This window comes from Xenopus laevis, chromosome 4L (assembly GCF_017654675.1).
Source record: "Xenopus laevis strain J_2021 chromosome 4L, Xenopus_laevis_v10.1, whole genome shotgun sequence".
NCBI classification, from domain to species: domain Eukaryota; kingdom Metazoa; phylum Chordata; class Amphibia; order Anura; family Pipidae; genus Xenopus; species Xenopus laevis.
The window spans coordinates 146552276-146571993 of record NC_054377.1 but is presented as its reverse complement, the minus strand read 5'-3'; the positions used below and the strand labels follow the sequence as shown (position 1 = coordinate 146571993).

General features: G+C 39.8%; 1 protein-coding gene across 2 annotated transcripts in view; it reads left to right on the top strand.

Annotated features, from left to right (window-relative positions):
- synpr.L (synaptoporin L homeolog) overlaps positions 1–16586 on the top strand; it is a 126132-nt gene extending 109546 nt beyond the window's left edge. For both annotated transcript variants that reach the window (XM_041590929.1, XM_041590930.1), the window contains 2 exons: positions 10540–10731; positions 15212–16586. In XM_041590929.1, coding sequence (XP_041446863.1) covers positions 10540–10731; positions 15212–15526 — 507 coding nt within the window. In that variant the 3' untranslated portion in view covers positions 15527–16586. The remainder of the gene's footprint in view (positions 1–10539; positions 10732–15211) is intronic.
- The last annotated feature ends 3132 nt before the right edge of the window (positions 16587–19718 follow it).

The window sequence follows — 19718 nt, the reverse complement described above, 5'->3', positions numbered from 1 at the left end:
AACTTACCTAGACAGTGGGCACATGTGTAGGGCAAAAAAAAATTTTTATTTGATGATTTAAAGGTTTTCTTGGCATTTGTAGTGCTGATATGTATTCCTCCATTGAAATTTGAATTTGGCGCCGTATGCAAATTAGCCTTCACTAGCGTAACTTCGCTTTACATAGCGAATCAACGCTAGCGCAACTTCGCAACCATATGCTACCCCTGAGCGCAACTTCGGATTTTAGTGAATTTGCGGAGCGCTGGCGAAACTACGCCTGGCGAAGTGCGGCGAAGTGCGGCGAAGTTGCGCCTGGCGCAACTTCGAATCTTAGTGAATTTTCCCCATAGTTTTTAGTGAACTCATGTTAAAAAAGGGGGTCCTACTACCTTATGGGAATTTAATTCTTGGCTAGAGAAGAGCTGACTCCTTCTACTTTGTTTCAGTGGTACATGTAGTCATGTGGAGTAGTGCAAAGAACAAAAAGGGACAGATACTGCTTCCGACAGCAATTACATTTATAAATATTTTAAAAAACAGTAAAAAAAAGGTAATTATTGGAAAGTTGCTTGGACTTTCAAAATGCAAATTACTTTTATTATTTGGGTTCTGTTCTATTTTAGATCTGCTACAGGTCAACTGTTACAATGTGATTCGTTAGATGCTGTTCGGAGCACTTTTGCAATTTACATCAATACTTTTTTTCTGGTTTTCAAGATATGAGCAGTTAAATTGGGGTAAATTATGTTAGTGAGCACAAAAGAATCACTTTTGAGCCCAGCACTATCAAAAGAATTTCCTTTTTTACAATAACTTCATTTTCTACAAACTGTATCCCCTTTAGCCAAAATGGGCAGCAGGTGGTGCTGTTGTTTCAAATGATTATAGTAACAGTTGAAAAATTGCTAATATCTTGAGAGTAGTTATGGAACTTAAGGTTTCAAAATTAAACTAATAATTTTAAACTCTTAAGAAAAATTACTGAGTTGTCAAGAATTCATCAATCCATAATGATTTGGGGATTCAGTATGAATAATTACAAATGTGCTCTATTTAGAAGGAATTATTAAGAATTGGTCTAATTCAGTTCAATTGAGTTCCATTCAATCTGTATCAATCATTATAAATATTGATTATATGAACAAGAGCAAAAACTTAAAAAAAAAAACATTTACCCATAACCTTCTATGGAATTCAAGATGTCAGACCAGCCATTCGTTTGGGGATTCTGAGACAGTGGATCCTTGTAAGCCTTGGACACTGTTAAAATTGTTTTTAACAGATCTGATTAAAATTGCCGGATCAATTTAACCAGTGTTTAACCTTTAGGGATTCCATTGATTTCAATATGAGATCTGGAAAGCACAACCTCCATGCAGCAGCACTGGGTTATCCACCGCAGGAAATAATGTTGGACTGAATTCCCACAATGCACTTTGGCAGAAGAACTAAGCAAGGAGAAATGCACTTGTACACTGAGGAGTTCCATAGATAAGACGTTTAATTTAAAAAAGGGGTTTGGACAAGGGATGTGTTTAGAAGACGTCAATTAGCTGAGAGCAAAGTACCGGCTGAGCATTTAAGGAGGGACAATGCCTACAGTGAAGCTATATACAGCTATTGTTGAGTTCCATGAGGCTAGCTATACCATGTCCCACAGGCTGCCACTCCAGGCCCCTTTCCATCCACTTTAATGGGGGTTATAACCCAAATGTAGAATTATCATGGCTATCGATTTATGGAGGTTTAGCATCCCCAAAAGGTTTGCTTTATAGTATATATAATTATAGCTGTGCCAATGGAAATGCATCTATTGGTGGCCTCACCAAGCAGATATTTAACCATTCTGTCCTGCCTGTCAGTGTGGAGCCCACTGGGACTGCCACCTCAGGGCCCCCTCACCCATCACGAGCTTCCCCACCCATTGCAAGCTCTCCGACCCCAGACATGAGCTCCAGCACCTCTTACCTTTTCCTTGTTGTGATTGGGAGTGGGGCAGTGCGCACAGTATCCAACAGAGAGAGGCATGGGTCAGTGGGGCCCCTGAGGGCCAGTCCAACCTTGCGTAAGATAGTGGCAGCCTAGAGAGAGTCCATAACCTATATAAAAGCTCAGGGAAAAATGTAAAAGGATAATGAATGAACAATCACTTCTTGATACAATATTTCCATTAGACAAATCCAATATAACAAATTAGGCTTTAGGTGTTCTTTAACTCATTGGCCAACATCCAATGTTTGATGAGCCCACCATCCACACTCCATTAAACCATAGTTCCAATAATTTTAACAGCAGCAGTTTTAACCCCAAATCGCATTCTCATTCTGAAAGTTAAGTTTCAGGTGTATCTGACATACAGGACCGCCATCAGAAATCGCAGGGCCCCATAAGACAAAATTTCCTGGGCCCCCTGAGCTGCGCCCACTGCAAGCCCCACCTACAGGTCTGCCCTCCCCACCACACAGAAAAAAACAAAAACAAAAACAATATTGGTGGCTAGGGTTTCCACTGTTAATAAAAAATTAAAAGATATTGGTGGTCAGGGCCCCCCATAAAAAAACATTTGTGGCCAGGGCCCCCCCATTAAAAAATATTGGTGGCTAGGACCCCACATGAGAAAAAAAATGGTGGCCAAAATTGGTGGTCATGGCCCCCCCCCATTATAAGAAAATTGGTGGCCAGGGCCCCTTAAACGTCCATGCCTTCCCGAAGTCAGCAGCTCTCAGAAAGATGGGGGGCCCAGTTAATCAAGTAAGTGTGGCGTGGCCGGGCCCCCCTTACCCTCGGGGCCCCCTACAACTCTCCCCCCTGTCCCCCCCTGATGGCTGCCCTGCTGACATATATCAACCCACCTTGCTTTCATTCTGAGCACCTGGGCACTGCTTCCGCCCCCTCATGATCTTAAAGCTATAATTATAATAAAATATCAAACCAACATTGGCTTCCCATAGAAGCAAGATATAAGCATTATCTAATTGATCTTGGAACCTGAGATTTCAAAGAAGCATCTCTAGAATCAGAGGATGTTTAATATCTCACCTTAAATAGACCGGAAGTAATTGCTAACACAAAGAGCTACACAATTCTCCAGAATTTTTGTTAATGTTCCCGCATGTACTTCTGTAGGACTGCAGACTGTAATTATTGCCCTTTATTATTGAGCTGCATCAAGCACACTGTCCTTGTTTGCAGAAGAGTATTAAACGTTCAAAGAGAAGATTTATTTTAGCTGCCTGAAACACTGCGTTTAATTACCACGGAGAATCCCTAAGAAAAGTATTAATCTATTGAGCAGTTAAGTTCCATATTGTTCTGCTCTGTCTGCTTCTGGTTGGCATGGTTGCTAATTGCTATCATGTTTCTTCTAGAAAATGTCTTGTAACGCAGATGTTCCCGTGTTCCATTTGTAACCAGGAGAAGAGAATTTGTTGAATTAGAACAGCATAAGAAATGTCCTAGAGTGTAGGAAGTTTAGTAGCATGTATAAAGCTTAATTCACTCTGACACTCGTATATCGCAATGTGCAAATAAACAGCAGGTGAGAGTTAGAGTGCAATAGAATTCCTGCTTCTTTGTGCACAATTTTTTGCATTAGGAAAAACAGAGACCAAAAATGATGGTAACATCAGGATAAAGGAGAAGCCGTTTTGCTCTGTTCTTCATACTGGAAGTTCAGGTTCAATATATGTTGCTGAAGGTTTTGGTGGCCTTAAAAGGATTCTTGCAACCTTCTACTACAAACGTGGCCAAATATCCAATATACCAAACATTTGGTGCTCTAACACTTTAAAATGATGATGTTATAGTGATGAGCACAATTTTTGGCAGCGTTTCACCACAAAAATGACGCCCTTAGACTCCAATGGGTGAAAAAAATTGTTGCATGACAAAAAAAATTATATATAAATATAATATATATAAAGTCGTGGAGGAATCTCTTGAAGGCTCACCCATTCTGCAATACTAATGTGGAAGACAGTAGCCATCCTAGAGGGGGGCGGGCCCTGGTGCATGACGCGCAACCGGGCCCCACCCCCCTCCGTACGGCCGCATTTGTTAGTGGCGCACGGACTGCCGGGGGGCCCTGAGGGGGTGCGGGCCCTGGCCCGCTCACACCCCCTGCTGCCCCGGTAGTTCCGCCACTGGTGGAAGAACATTGATCTACTCGCTTGATGAGTGACAGACTAAATATGGATTGGTCTCTTGATTTAAAGCTTCTCTGGCCCAATTCTTATACAATTAGAAGAATGATATCCCCAGCCTAGAAATTACTAGAAATCATCTGGTTGGAATAAAAAAAATGATAGGCAGTTAACCTCTCACCATTTAAGTGTCCATAGCTCTTGGTGCCTTTTGTGATCACCAGCCAGGCATTATGTGTTCATAACCAAGACTTTCTGCTTATTCCTCTCTTAATCTGGTTATATCAACTGTCAACATGGACATTCCTGACTTCAGTTTATTGGCTCATGTAAACTGCATTCTTCTTAAGCAGTGACATAACTATCGGGGTGGGTGCGATCGCAACCCCTTGGGGCTTGTAAGAGCCTATGCAGAATGGCTAGAGATTTTTTGCACAGGGGGGGTGAGAGACAAGAATCTGGGGTGGAGAGGGGGCCTGGGTGCACATCCCATACCTGGGCCATCCAACAGTAGGTACAACATTCTTCTCAAATGATCTTGTCAGCACTTTTCCGCATATTGATTGGCTGACTAAAAAAAATCCAGTAAGGTGAGGAGCACTTTAGGGTGTGGATGCTGTCCTCTCCTGATTGGTCTACACAAGTCCCTACTGGTATCGGCTAATTGGCCTGTAAATGAACAGCTGGATCAGCCAACCATCTAGATCCCCTGCTTGGTGGCCTTGCCTCACCTGCTCAGCTTTAGTTTAAGCCTTTCAAAAAAAACTTCTCCAGATGAAGACAAAATGAATGTAATAATAATAAGCCTAAGGATCATTATCTTAGTCCTGCTCAAAAGAATCCATGAATAATTTGTTTCACCCGAAAGAGATCAAAGTATTTTTGAGATTGCAAAATCATCAAATATTATAAAGCAGACTCACAATTTCACTTATCTTTAACAAACAAATTCCATGACCTGCTGGCATGAAAAACTTTTCCAGAAATCTTACAGCAGAGCCTTTTGGTTGTTAGATGCTAAACACCCATATGTAATAAAAAGCATTTAGTTTGCACAGTAGCAGTAACCCTTAGCAACCAGTATGATGTTTGCTCTTAAACAGGTGATCAGTAAACCCCTCCTGCTGATTGGTTGCTATGGGTTATTGCCAGGGTCAGACTGGACATTGGGGGCCCACCGAGTTACAAACCTCCCGGGTCCCCCTGCACGCGTGTATGAAAACGGCCATGAGCTGCGCCTCATTTTTTTTTTTGGGCTGGCAGATTGGGCAAGACGGTCTAAGCCGGCGGGAGCCAATAATGGCCTGGGCCCACCGGGGTTTTTCGCGGTGTACCGCCGGCCCAGTCTGACCCTGGTTATTGCTCCTGGACAAAGCTAGTGCCTTTTTCTTTCATAACCCCCTAAGAGCACCAACAGCAGGTCCAATAACCATGTCCTAGCAAGGCTTTATTCACTAGTCTTCAAACCAGGCTTAGTCTACACCGGGGCCTCCTATTCCGTCACTGGACCTACAACTTTCCTCTGCCTTAGTGGGACCCAAGAAAATAAGGGGACCTACTGACTAACATTTGAATTTCAAATTTTTTTCACAAATCAAAATTTTTCTCTAAAAATTTCCATTGAAGTAAAAACCACAAAAAAACTCTACTACAACATTTCGGCAGGTAAAAGTAGTTGAGGTCCCATAGAAGTCAGTGGGAGCTGTGTATTGGACCTTTTTAGCCATTCAGACTTTTAGGTTTTTTGAATTTTTCGACGTTTTAGAGTTTTTGTATCTTTTAGTGAATCGTTCAGCTTTTTTTTGTTAGTTCTTTTCATATTTGGATATTTTAATAAATTACATGGTTTTAATAATGATAGTTTATTTGTGGGTTTCAAAAACATCTACAACCACTAAAATGAGAATGTTGATAAATGGGCCAGCCAATGTAGGTCACCTGATCCTATCACGTGGGGGAATCCTGAGCACATCTATATCACTAGTCACCCCCACACTATTAATTCAGAATACAGAATTCTAGCTTTGTGTATTTACATGAATTACTGCAACTTTAATGACAAATGCGGATGAGAATGAGTTCCCATTGTGCAAGAGTTCCCAAGATGATTAAATTACAGACTTATATACACATTTTTTTCCTCTTCGGTTACTAATCTCCTTTAAAGGTCATATCATTCATTTCGATTTTCATAAAAGGTCACATTGGAAGAAGAGGATCTCGGTGACATTCGCTTGCTACGCGTCCTCCCTTTGTTCCCTGTCACGCTGTGCCACAGAATTTACTGTAACTCAATTGTTACATTGACAGCATTGTTTCTCTCTCCAGTCAATGTCTCGTTTCATTGTGAACTTGAGAGCAGCAGTGTATAAAAGCCTGGGTCTACAATCAAGCTAATCGGTTTAGTCAAGTGGTGTGAACAACACACTGGCTTTCCGCAAACCTTAAATATTTCATGACTTCACTTACTTTACTGGAATTTTATGTAATCAATAGGTTTAAGGGGAATTTATCTAATGATGAAGTATATCTAATACCTTTATTTTGCCTTTTGGGAAGTAGAACTTTCAAACCGTTGGAGACTCTAGCGCATTGGTGCCCAACTAATGGCTTGGGAGAAACATGTTGCTCTCCACTCCTATTAATGTTGCTCACAGTGGCCCATTCCTGGCTTAGTTTCAAGTTTTGGGGCAATGAAGACACAGGGTTACTCCAACAGAGGCTCGTGCAGGCTAGAAGTCCACATGGGACAATCAATTAGCCAATCACAGCCCTTATAAGGATGTTTTTCTTGCTTTTGATGCTCCTCAACAGTTTCTACACCAGAGTGGGCTCATGGGTAAAAAAAGTTGGGGACCCCTACTCTAATGTCATTATATCAGAGATGACTTCTTAACCTCTCCCCACTTAATACAAATTAAATGTTTTATGGCACACCTCCTTAAAGGGTGATTCACCTTCAAATTAACTTTTAGTACGTTATAGCATGGCTAATTTTAAGCAACTTTTCAATTGGTCTTCATTATTTATTCTTTATAGTTTTTTTAATTATTTGCATTCTTCTTCTGACTCTTTGAAGCTTTCCAGTGGGGGTCACTGACCCCATCTAAAAACAGATGCTCTGTAAAGCTTCAAATGTATTGTTATTGCTACCTTTTATTATTTAAATATAATATTCAGAGCAAGCTCACCAAATTTCGTTGTTGGCTTCTTCCACAGGTATTCTGTGTATAATACCCAATAGTTCAATGCATTCAGTAGTTTGTGGAACAAATCCAGGGCAGCAACTTGTCTGCAAAGTTCTTTATTGGGAAGCTGAGTTACACAACATGTTTCGGGCCTACGCCCTTTATCAAGTGCCTTGATAAAGGGCGTAGGCCCGAAACATGTTGCGTAGGCCCGAAACATGTTGTGTAACTCAGCTTCCCAATAAAGAACTTTGCAGACAAGTTGCTGCCCTGGATTTGTTACACAAACTACTGAATGCATTGATACCTTTTATTATTTATAATTCTCTTCAGATCATCTCCTATTCATATTCCAGTCTTTTCTTCTGACTTCTGACTTTTTGTAGCTTTCCAGTGGGGGTCACTGACCCCATCTTAAAACAAATTCTCTGTAAAGCTTCAAATTTATTGTTTTTGCTACCTTATATTACTCATATTTCTTTTCAGGTCATCTCCTATTCACTGTGCTTGGTTGCTATAGCAACCAGATTGCGGAAATAGCAATCTGGTGAGCTGATAAATAAAAAGCTAAATAACTCAAAAAACACAAATAATAAAAAATGAAAACCAATTGCAAACTGTCTCAGAATATCACTCTCTACATCATACTAAAAGTTAGTTAAAAGGTGAACAACCCCTTTAATTATAAAGATTCCCCAGCTCAATTTGCTAGACGTGTGGGCATAGTCAGGTGTATCTAATGCCCAAGTGTTGGAGAAGGTGGATCACATAAAACACAATGACCACCATTTTTATAGCAGACTTATCTAGCACACACACAGCTCCACCTATTTTTGCCATTTAATAAAATAAGCACATCAGGTGCAATAGACAATTTATTAAACCCAACTCTATGACTTACATAACAAGCTGTGGTCACACATTATAGCAAACCAAGCTCTCCTTCTTCCACCCCGCTAGATGTTTTCCAAATCCCTGAAAGATGAGAGAGGAGTGTCAGAGTCACAAGTAGAAACCCTAGCTCTCCTTTTATTACAGCAACTCAGTTAAGGTAACACATATACTCCAATTTCTTCTCATTTCATCCATGGATAATAAGGCAGGAAGGCTTAGTGATTAAGTCACAGGACTCTGATTGAAAAAAGAGCGGTTTCAATTTCCCAGGCAATGTAACGGCGCTTCTAGTTGCAGCAACACTTAAGACTGAAAGCCCCATCAGGTAGTTACTCCCTGTAATACATTTCTGAGAACTTAGAGTAGCGCTATACAGAGAGTCCCAAGGAGGACCCAAAGTTAAAGTGAGATGTTGGAGAATTCCTATTGTATCTCCACAGAGTTGGACTTGAAGGTCATTTAGGATGGCATTTGCTATGGTAGATGTTATCGGTTTTGTGACTGAATGGTGGTGCAATCTTTTCATATGTTTCACTGTGAAGAACTAAGAAGGATCCAGAAAAAATGTAGATTTCAACGGTAGACTTAAATCATAAATGCCTGGAAACCATTGGCTTTGAGGCCCAACAGTAGGTGATGAGACACATTTCTGGGTCATGGGTTGAGCTCTTCTGACTGCTCTCACCGCCTGCAACCTTCCAAATGCCAGCTTCCGACTTCCGGGTTGAACTTTTATGGAAGTGTGCCTCTCGTACCGCCCCTTTTGTGATGTCATTGGCAGGGCGGGTCTATAAAAGGAACCCGGAAGTCAGGCTCGGGCAGGCGCGGGTGGTGGGAGGGCGGGTGCGGGACGGGAAAAGCCTGACCCGCATATCACTGACCTGGGGTATTCCGGATAAGCAGTCTTTCGATAATTTGTTAAAAAAAATAATTTAAACATTAAATAAACCCAATAGGATTGTTTTGCTTCCAATCATTTTTTTACAGAGAAAAAGGAAATCGTTTTTAAAAATTTTAATTATTTGTTTAAAATAGAGTCTATAGGAGATGGCCTTCCCGTACTTTCTGGATAATAGGTTTCCGGATAATGGTTTCTATACAGGTACAGTATGCAGGGGCGTAACTACAGAGGAAGCAGACCCTGTGGCTGCAGGGGGCCCAGGAGGTACAGGGGCCCCATGAGGCTCTAATTCATATACGATTTCAATAAATATTGTTAAAACAAGTCAACCTTAGACATTTTGGGGGCCTAAATTGCTGTGGGGCCCAGTATTATCTAGTGATGTCACTGTAGGTATGGGATCCATTATCCAGACAGCTCTGAATTATGGAAAGGTTGTCTACCATAGATTATTTTATCCAAATAATTCAAATGTTTAAAAATTATTTCCTTTTTCTGTGTAATAATAAAACAGTAGTTTGTACTTGATCCCAACTAAGATATAATTAATCCTTATTGGATGCAAAACCAGCCAATTGAGTTCATTTAATGTTTAAATTATATTCTAGTAGACTTAGGAGGTTATTTATCAAAGTCCAAATTTGATATTTTCTAAAAAAAAAAAATTATTAATACACTTCCCCGAAAATTTTGTTTGCGGCAAAAAAACTTGAAAAATATGGGTTTTTTGGAATTTCCACCCGAAAACTCAGATTTTTTTCGGATTTTTGCCTGAAAACCCAGAAAACTTCGCATTATCGCAAATCTTTGGGACTTCTCCGACTGACTTATATACAACCTCGGCAGGTCAGAGATGCCGGATTTTCTGATTCTGACTTTTTCCATCCTTGGGGTATAATATTCCGAAAAATTTGTGATTTTTTTTCCCACTAAAAACACGAAATATTTTGGGTTTTTGGCATTCGCAGTTTAGTAAATAACCCCCTTAATGTATGAAGATCCAAATTATGGAAAGATCTTGTTATCTGGAAAACCTCAGGTCCCGAACATTCTGGACAACAGTTCCCATACCTGTGAATATGATCTATGATATAACCCACTTGCAATGCCATATTATTACACTCTGCTTTCTAAATTTATGTTTGTTCCATTGTTTTATCCCAACTAAAGATATAATTAATCCTTATTGGAAGCAAAACCAGCCTATTGGGTTTATTTAATGTTTATATGATTTTCTAGTAGACTTAAGGTATGAAGATCCAAATTATGGAAAGATCCGTTATCTGGAAAACCCCAGGTCTTGAGCATTCTGCATAACAGGTCCCATACCTGTAGTAGAGAATATTCCCAGGATAAATATCAGATGTCAACCCCAAACCAACTCCAACAATGTATGTCATTAAGGTGTCACTATGTGTGTTGTGCTTTTCAGGATTTTATTGTGACCGTGGTGTTCTCCTTCCTGTGGCTGGTGAGTTCCTCTGGCTGGGCTAAAGGACTTTCAGATGTCAAGGTGGCCACTGACCCAGATGAAGTCCTCTTACTTATATCAGCTTGCAAGCAGCAGACTACTAAGTGCACGTCTGTGCGAGGCCCGGTTATGTCAAGCTTGAATACTTCAGTGGTGAGTAACCTGACCCGGCTTGGGTAATTAATTAACTGTTAACTGTAATAGGAAACATGAACCTGAAACAAGCAATAAACAAGATAGCTATATGGGGCTAAACAAGCCAAATGGGAAGTATACTACGTATATGCAACTTTTTTTAACATGAGCAAAATAAGTCAAACTTATGCTGCCTACATGATCCCTGTGTTCTAGGTTTCTGTTTATAATTAAGCAGTATCTGGGTATTGTTTCAATTCACACTGACCCACTCCCTTGCCCTGTAACAGGCAAAGGTACTGTAAACTTACTGAGATTAGGAAGTTAGAAACTTCAGTTTCATGCTGAACAAGGAGTGATCCTGCTCCTGTCTATGTAAACCAAGGACATCAACCTGTCACCCTGCAGATACAGGTATGGGATCCGTTATCCAGAAACTCATTCTCCAGACAGCTCTGAATTATGGAAAGGCCGTCTGCCATAGTCTCCATTTTTATCCAAATATTCCAAATTTTTAAAACAAATTTCCTTTTTCCTGTGATAATGAAACATTACCCTGTACTTGATCTAAACTAAGATATAATTAATCCTTATTGGAAGGAAGCAAAACCAGCCTATTGGGTTTTCTTAAGGTTTACATTATTTTTTAGTAGACACAAGGCATGAAGATCCAAATTATAGAAAGATCCATTATCCAGAAAACCCCAGGTTCCAAGCATTCTTGATAACAGATCCCATATCTGTACACAATGCTCACAATAAAGTGAAATGTGCCTAGAAGTACCTGATGATCAAACCCTCCCCAACCAGGACCTAGTCACATGAAAGCTTTGGCTCAGATGTTGGGGAGATATTCTACCTGGGCTAATAAGATATTATGGTGGAATGGAAAAGAAGTGTCCCTTATACTGAATATCTTGTTGCTTTTTTATACCCAGAATTCACACTGGGTCAGTTATTACTGAATTACTCCCCCTCCAGCCATTCTACTGTATTGTTTAAAGGGGAAGGAAAGTCTGTTTGCACTTAGGGGTGCCAAATGTTAGGCACCCCAAGTGATTGTATTGACTTACCTGAAACCCCAGGCCGGTGCTCCTATTGGCAGAAAACTGCACCGTCCCAGGGATTTTCTAGCGAGCACCACGGAGAGATCTTCTTCCAACTTCTTTTTTCTTCAAATTTCCCGGGGCACAGGCATGCACATTAGAACAAAATAGCGACTTTTTAGTTAAAGTTTGGCTTTTTTTGTTCTACTGCGCATGGGCAACTGCATGAAGAAAAAAGAAGCTGGAAGAAGATGTTTCCGTGGTGCTCACTGGTGCAGTTTTCTGCCGATAGGAGCACCGGCCTGGAGTTTCAGGTAAGTCAATACAGTCACTTGGGGTGCCTAACATTCGGCACCCCCAAGTGCAAACAGACTTTCCTTCTCCGTTAATCTCCAAAACATTCCAGGTTACATTTACTTGTGACACTTTGAGTAGAAATGCCAGCCTTGTGACTGATGTATCTAGGGGATGAATAAAATATGGAGAAGCCATTTACATCTTCATTTATTACTAAATCTAATATTCAACTTGAAAGGTGACACCTGCTACCACGCTTACTAAGAGGTAGAAAGTGGCTGTAATATGGGGATTCTATTGTATTTGATAGAGATTAAATGCCAGCAGCATGCAAAACTCTTCCTAACACTACTGATCCCAAAGTATGCACCCCAATTATAGATTTTTGCAATTTGGAACTCCCTAACTACAACTGAACATCTGGATATAAACCCGGTGGCTGATTTACGAATGTCGGTGTTAAATGCTTCAAGTGCCATGTCCTAACCAATCAGCATTTTGCTTTCATCTTCCCCCTTCACATGATTGCTATTCCAAATGCATTTAACAATTATATTCATAAATCCCTTCCAGTCCTTCAATTATAGCTCACTATCTTGACACCATCATAAACACCATCAACAAATTCGCTGCAAAAAGATATCGATTTAGGAATCAGGTCTGCACAGGTAATCATCAACTTATCTAGACAATATGAGTCTTTTAAATAAAAGATATAAACTATAAATATAAATACTGTAGCTGGTTAAACAGAGACAATCTCATGTCAAAGCTGAAAGGGCTGTGCTAAAAAGTGGTCTATGTGCCAATGCTGAAGGTAATTGGAAATGGATGATGGACAGGGAAGACCTGGCTGAACACCAGATAAAAGCTTGTGTAGCTGTCTGAGCCTGGAGCTAAGTTCTTATCACTAGCGATTAGCGAAATGTATGTTTTGGCAAGTTTTGCCATGAAAATTACGCCCATGGGCTCCAATGAGTGAAAAAATATTGGCCATAGACCTCAAAGCATTTTGGCAAAGCTAAACGGGTCAGATTTGCCCATCACTATCATTCTTAGTCATTCCCATAGAAGACATCCTGGGCCTCAAGAACAATGTGAGTTATGAGAAGCAGAAGCTCTGAGAAATGACTCAATAACAGAATGAAGTCATGGCATTTAGCAATAGTATCTGTGCTTGTATCGTTCACTAGTAGTTACAGAATAAAATAGCATAGCTGACAACATGGCTCGCTACTGTGGGTTCCCAAAAATTCAGGGGAACTACTGAGTTGCAGACATTTTATCAAGTCCGACCATTCTTGTTGGTTCACCATCAGTTTGATATCAACGAGGAAAGGAAAGCGAACATTAAGTAGAAATCTACTCATTTATGTGTGAGAAGTAAAACAGGTTTATAGAAGATCCAAAAATAGTACTTTATGCATCTGTCCTTCTTGTCATGTCCTTTAGCCCAGCTCTTCTCTCCTGCCATATGAAATTGAATATATTTTGATGTATGTGTCTCCAGGTAAAGCTGGGCAAGATAGTAATGCCCTTATCATTCTCAGATGTCAAACCAATGTGCATGTACTTGCTTCATGAGTTGTCTCTTGATATTCTATACATGCCTGGTGTACAGATATACCAGGGTGATCGTGTCCTCTTCAGCTGGTCTTTAGTAGAGCTTTCCATCTCCCTAAAGAATGTTTCCAAATGTTCCCCATGAATGCATTCAGTCCCTTTATCAGCGATAGCCCGTCAGAATTTTTCTAAATCAAGTTTTCATAGAGAATCTCATCGTTCCTGCTGAATTCTACTATGTGGGATATTTCATTTAATACTTTCTCTTACTAGAATCAATAGACCATGACCATGTAAAATGGTTTTTATTGGCCAAAACGGTACTTGGCCAGAAAGAAATGAATAAAAAACTACATAATTATTTTGTCTGTGGGTTGCATACACTATGATCACCTCCTTAGTTAGAATAAAGGATATAGCAAGTACAGGTATGGGACTTGTTATCCAGAATGCTTGGGAAATTGGGTTTTCCGGATAATGGATCTTTCACTAGAAAATCATGTAAACATTAAATAAACCCAATAGGCTGGTTTTGCTTCCAATAAGGATTAATTATATCTTGGTTGGGATCAGGTACAAGCTACTGTTTTATTATTACACAGAAAAGGGAAATCATTTCTAAAAATGGGGATTATTTGGATAAAATGGAGTCTATGGGATATGGCCATTCTATAATGGATCATGAGTTTGTGGATAACGGATCCCATACATGTATTGGAATGTACTAAATGCATATCAGAGGTGGCAAAAATGTTTTAGAATGTTCAAACTGGAACATAATTTTGGAATGGAATCTGAGAGGAAAATGAATAATTTTAGTGCTATCAATGCTATCAATGCTATATAATTGTAGTGCTATCAATGTTATCAGTGCTAGTTACATCTGTCAGAAGGAAAAATTGTGATTTTCTTGAAAACTACTTGTGAATTTTAGCAAAAAACATATGGTGATATCACTCCAACTTGTAGTGACTGACTGAAGTTTATCAGAGCACAAGTCACATGACTGGGGGGACCTGGGAATCTGGCAATATGTCTAGCCCATGTCAGATTTAAAAATTGAATACAAAAAAATCTATTTGATCTTTTGAAAAGGGATTGCAGTGCAGAAGTCTGCTGCAACAACACTATTAACTGATGCATTTTTGAAAGAAAAAAAACATGTTTTGCCATGACAGTATCCCTTTAAATTTCCTCTTAGAAACTATTTTCTTTTTATTTGGGAAAATTTGCTGTCCCCTAGGGGGTTGGAGCTATTTTGAAGGGTTACCAGTTAGGGTGAGATTTGGGGGGGGGGGGATCTGATTTTACACTTGAAACCCAGGTTAAAGGTCAATAAGGACAAGGTTTAGGGTGAACAAAATATTCTTTTAACTCTGATGGAAAAGCTTATACACCATTGTTTTTTCCTGTATTTTTAACCTTGTTTTGAAGGGGGCCCAGTGACCTGTAAAGGGGGGCTTCAGCTGAAAAAGTTCAGCAATCAATAGATTGGGTTAAAGTTCAGTAGTCCTCTTTGACCAAGCTATCTCATCATGTTCCATTTCTCGTTTCACCTTACTGGATGTATTTTTGTTTTCTATCTGCTGTAGGTCTTTGGCTTCCTCAACTTTATTCTGTGGGCTGGAAATATTTGGTTTGTTTTTAAAGAGACTGGCTGGCACGCATCAGGAGTGCAGAGATATCCTCACGAAACCACAGAAAAGCAATCCAGCTCCTATAACCAGTCTCTAAACCAAGGGGTCTACAGTCAAGACAACTATGGGCAAACTCCAGGGTTCAACCAACAGCAAGGGGGGTATGGTCAACAACCCAGCTTGGGCCAAACAGGTGGACTTGGCCAACAAAATTATAACCAGGCTCAGTATAACCAAACGGGTCCAACTGCCTTTGGCAATCAAATTTAATATGAAAAAAGAAAAATGATATATCTTATTTATTGCAGACAGCTTGACAAGTTACCTTTACAGGGAGATAAATGGTTTCCATTCCAATTATGGAATAACCAAGCTGGTTCAATAGAGTCGTAGCTGATGGGTTGTACTTTCCAAGACCCTTACAAGATCCTGATCATTAAGGTGTACAAATGAATTGTCTTTTCCGTGTTAGTAACCGAATTTTGTAATCCTAGCAAATTTCATATGTGATGATAAAATGCAGTGCTTCTTTGTTGTTAATAATCCCAGTACATTCTATGCATGCCATGTGTCCCCTCAGCGCACCCCAACATTCTTCATGTATTTGTGCATGACAAAAAAAAAACCGTTTTAATAGATTAGAAATTTTTTGTGTGTAAAATGATTTTTATAAATCGTATAAATATGTGTTTGAGACAACACAGTGAAGGATGTGGGTGCTCAGTCTGGTCCTGGACTTTGAGATTTGTGATTCTTGTAATGCGTTATTCTCATTTATATTAAGAAAAGGGCAACTAAGGGCTCATTTAAGGCCAATAACCGCAGTCGCAGTCATGCAAAAATTAGTGCAGTAATCAATTCATGGTGATTTGCCCTTAGCACTTGCGCTCGCAAATGATCCTTCCACTGTTGTATTTCTAACTTAAAAGATCTGTCAGATATTGAAGATACACAAAGAAACACAGAACCTGAAACAGACTCAGCTAAGGCATTGCTACAATTGGTTCATTAAAATTTATCTGATGAGTTATTATCTGATAGGGGAGAATATGGGGCAAAGTAAAGTTATAATTTTAGTTTCTATGGTTTGATGGTTAATAAGATTCATATTCCTGTGTTTAATGTTTACAGTATCTCAATATAAACGGTAAGTTCATATAATAAAAACAGTTTTTGTGTTGGACATGAATATTGTATATCCGACACTATCACATTTTGATTGGCCAATTTTTGAATTACCAGTAAACCAAAATGAATTTTGCTTTTCGGACCTAAACAATGGATTGTGTCAATGTGTACAAACATGGAAAAACTATTAAACCTGAGGTTTTTAACCAGCTCATGTTTCTAAACATACTGTCATAGGTTAGTAGGCACAATATATATATATATACAGTATATATCTTATCTATGGTATTTTAGGAATTGATCTACTTGTACTTTTATTGTTCGGCTGTTGTATGGACAGCAGGGAAGCACAAAATCGTGGTCTTTATTATATAATTATATAAAAATGTTATTGTATGATGTATGGCTGCTAAGTGGTAAAATATATATTGTAATTGCTATTTTACCCAAATAAAGACTTACACAGAGTACATTCCCTCTTCTTTGTAATTTTGTAAATTTACAGTACAGAAATCCATGGATGAAGTGGCACAGGCTGTGCTGTTGTTTCCATAGAAACATATACGCATCAGGTTGGGTTGCCCATTTATTCAATTGTACATCAAACCAACCCAACAGCCAAGAGCTCATTAGATAAGGGATTCACCCAATCACTGTCGGACTGGCCCACCAGGAAAACTCCCGGTGGGCTCAGGTGCCAGGTGCTTCTAGCCAATTAGCCTATTTCGTGGTCATTCCCTATTTCTTTATGGAAAAAATGCTTAATAATGGAAGAATATAGTAAATAGATATAAAAGACTAGGAGAATAAAGAGGTTGAGTGAGGAGAAGAGGAATAATAGTTTGGAAAGTGGGCGTAAGTTCTTCTGGTGGGCCCCTGGCATCCCAGTCCTCCACACAAAGCATTTCAGGGAATTTTTGTGGACCTGAATCCCTAAAAATATAGTAATTTGAAAACAAAAATGTGCTAGTTTAAGAATACAGAGTCCTCGGATGGAGCTACAGAAATGCTTTTGTCATTATCCCTATAAGGAAATATACTCTTTACTAGTGTAAGCGGCTTTTCTGTTGCACCGACCCACGTGACCATCTGTTCCACATTGTCAGAAGGTGTGAGAGTCACTGCAGAAGGCAAGAGGACTTGAACACATCAGGCAGAGATACCATAACTTTATAACATTCTATTGATGTGCACCTGTCTGGGGATCTGAAGAGTAAGGAGAACACTGCCACTTTCAGGTACATCACAAGGCCACCAGCAAATCTTCATTAAAACAGGCAGTTAATTCATCATATCCCCATTAACATATTACAGGACTTGGGGGGCGGAGGGTCTGCCTCATCAAGGGCCCCATACACACACCCTTTGTCACCTCATGGGCCCCTCACCCCAGCCGAAAGCCTTCTCCATCCATCTCCCCCCTGCGGTCGTAGGTCGTGAACCTTCTTAGGGGCAGTATCACTAACAACCGAATTTTCGCCACCATCAGCTTCGCACTGCTCGCACCACTTCGCCAGACTCAAATTTGCTACGAATGCGGTAATTCACTGAAATGCGAAGTTTTGTCCCGGGCATCAAAAGCTGGCGACTTTTCGCTGGCGTTACTTCGCTGTGCGAGCCTCTCATACCGAACATGCGCTAGAGTTCATTTGTGCCTACTAAAAATTCGCTAGTGATCTTGCGCTTTGGTCAATTTGCATACGGCGGGTAATTTAAAGTTGTATGGACGTCTATATTATAAATGTTGGTGCAAAACACATGTCCAGGGAACGTTAATAAAGACAAGAGAGTTAATATAATGCCCTACACATGAGCCCACTATAAAATGAATGTTCCATATGTTATAAAATGTCTGGAGAAAACCGGCTACCCAAAAAAAGTCTAAGTTAGGCAGGAAAAGTCGCCAGCGTTTTTTGAACTTTAATGCATTTTAGGCTCACAAGATATGATCTGACAGGAGATTGAGGAAGATCTAGCTTCATATTAGCAGTTCGTTTGGTCTGCAGTGGCCAAGTCAACTCTGGCGAAAGAGGTAACGTTCAGTAAAACCCGCACTTTAGTGAATTTGCGGAGTAGCGCCCGTTCGCCGGAGCAAAAATATGCCTGGCGAAAGAGTTGGAAACTGCACTAGCGACTGGTCTGGTTCGCTAGCGAATTGGCACTTGCACCTGTTAGTGAATTGGCGATGTCCCTGCGGGTGGCAACGCTAGTGAATTGTCGCTAGTGTCAGCCAGGTCGCTCTTTAGTAAATCTGCCCCTTAGCTCTTCTTGTGGAAGCAGTCAGGGGGGGGAGGTCAGTCAGGTCTCTTCTATTCATATTCCAGTCTCTTATTCACATCAGTGAATGGTTGCTAGGGGAATTTGGACCCTAGCTACCAAATTGCTTAAAATGCAAATTGAAGAGCTGCTGGATAAAAAGCTAAATAAGTCAAAAACCTTAAATAATAAAATCCAATTGCAAATTGTCTCAGAATATCTCTCTCTACATCATGTTAAAAGTTATCTTAAAGATGAACAACCCCTATAAAGGGCAATTTCCCCTTCATTAGCAAAACTGTAATAACGTATAAAAAATGGCTTCTAAAACCCCCAGTATCCTGACGAAGGGAGGGAAAACCGAAACGTTGATGCACAGGTGGTCACAATAAAAGGGGTAAGCTCCCCACCTGCAATACATATGGGGTTTGTGCGACTCTCTTTTTTGAAATTATCTGCACCTTAACAACACTCTTCCAATATTTGATAACATAATCACTAAAGATAAAGCAGCCCTTTATCTACAGAACAGAAGATTCAGTATAAACAAGTGATTATAGGCCTCAGGTCATCTGAATATTAAAATATAAAACAAGATATCAACTGCCTCATTTACTCTGTAATAGAGCGAAGTAGCATCGCAGGGGCCAGACCCAGATCCAGTCCTATAATAGAAACATTAACTCACTACTGTGTGTCTTTGTCTTGTGGTTCATGTTCCATTAGCTTCAAACGTTAAGTTAATGAGTCTGCGGCCCACTCAGTACCCCACGACATATGAGCAGATCACTCATACATAGCCAAAATGCTAAATTGCTTTTTCATGCATAACCCTGGGTGTCTCATTAAATACAGCTTCATATTTCAGATGGTTTAACGTCTGGGCCACCTCCTAAAGACACACAAAATAGCAACTATACCTTTAATTTTATCTTCCTGCACAGCTTTTATTCATGTTACCCAATATATTTTTTACAGTTATTCATGGCTCTTGCGTTATATTTTAATAATTATAGTATATTTATATTAATTTCCATAGTTCTTGGATATCAGAAACCTTCTTCTTCTCCCATGGCCA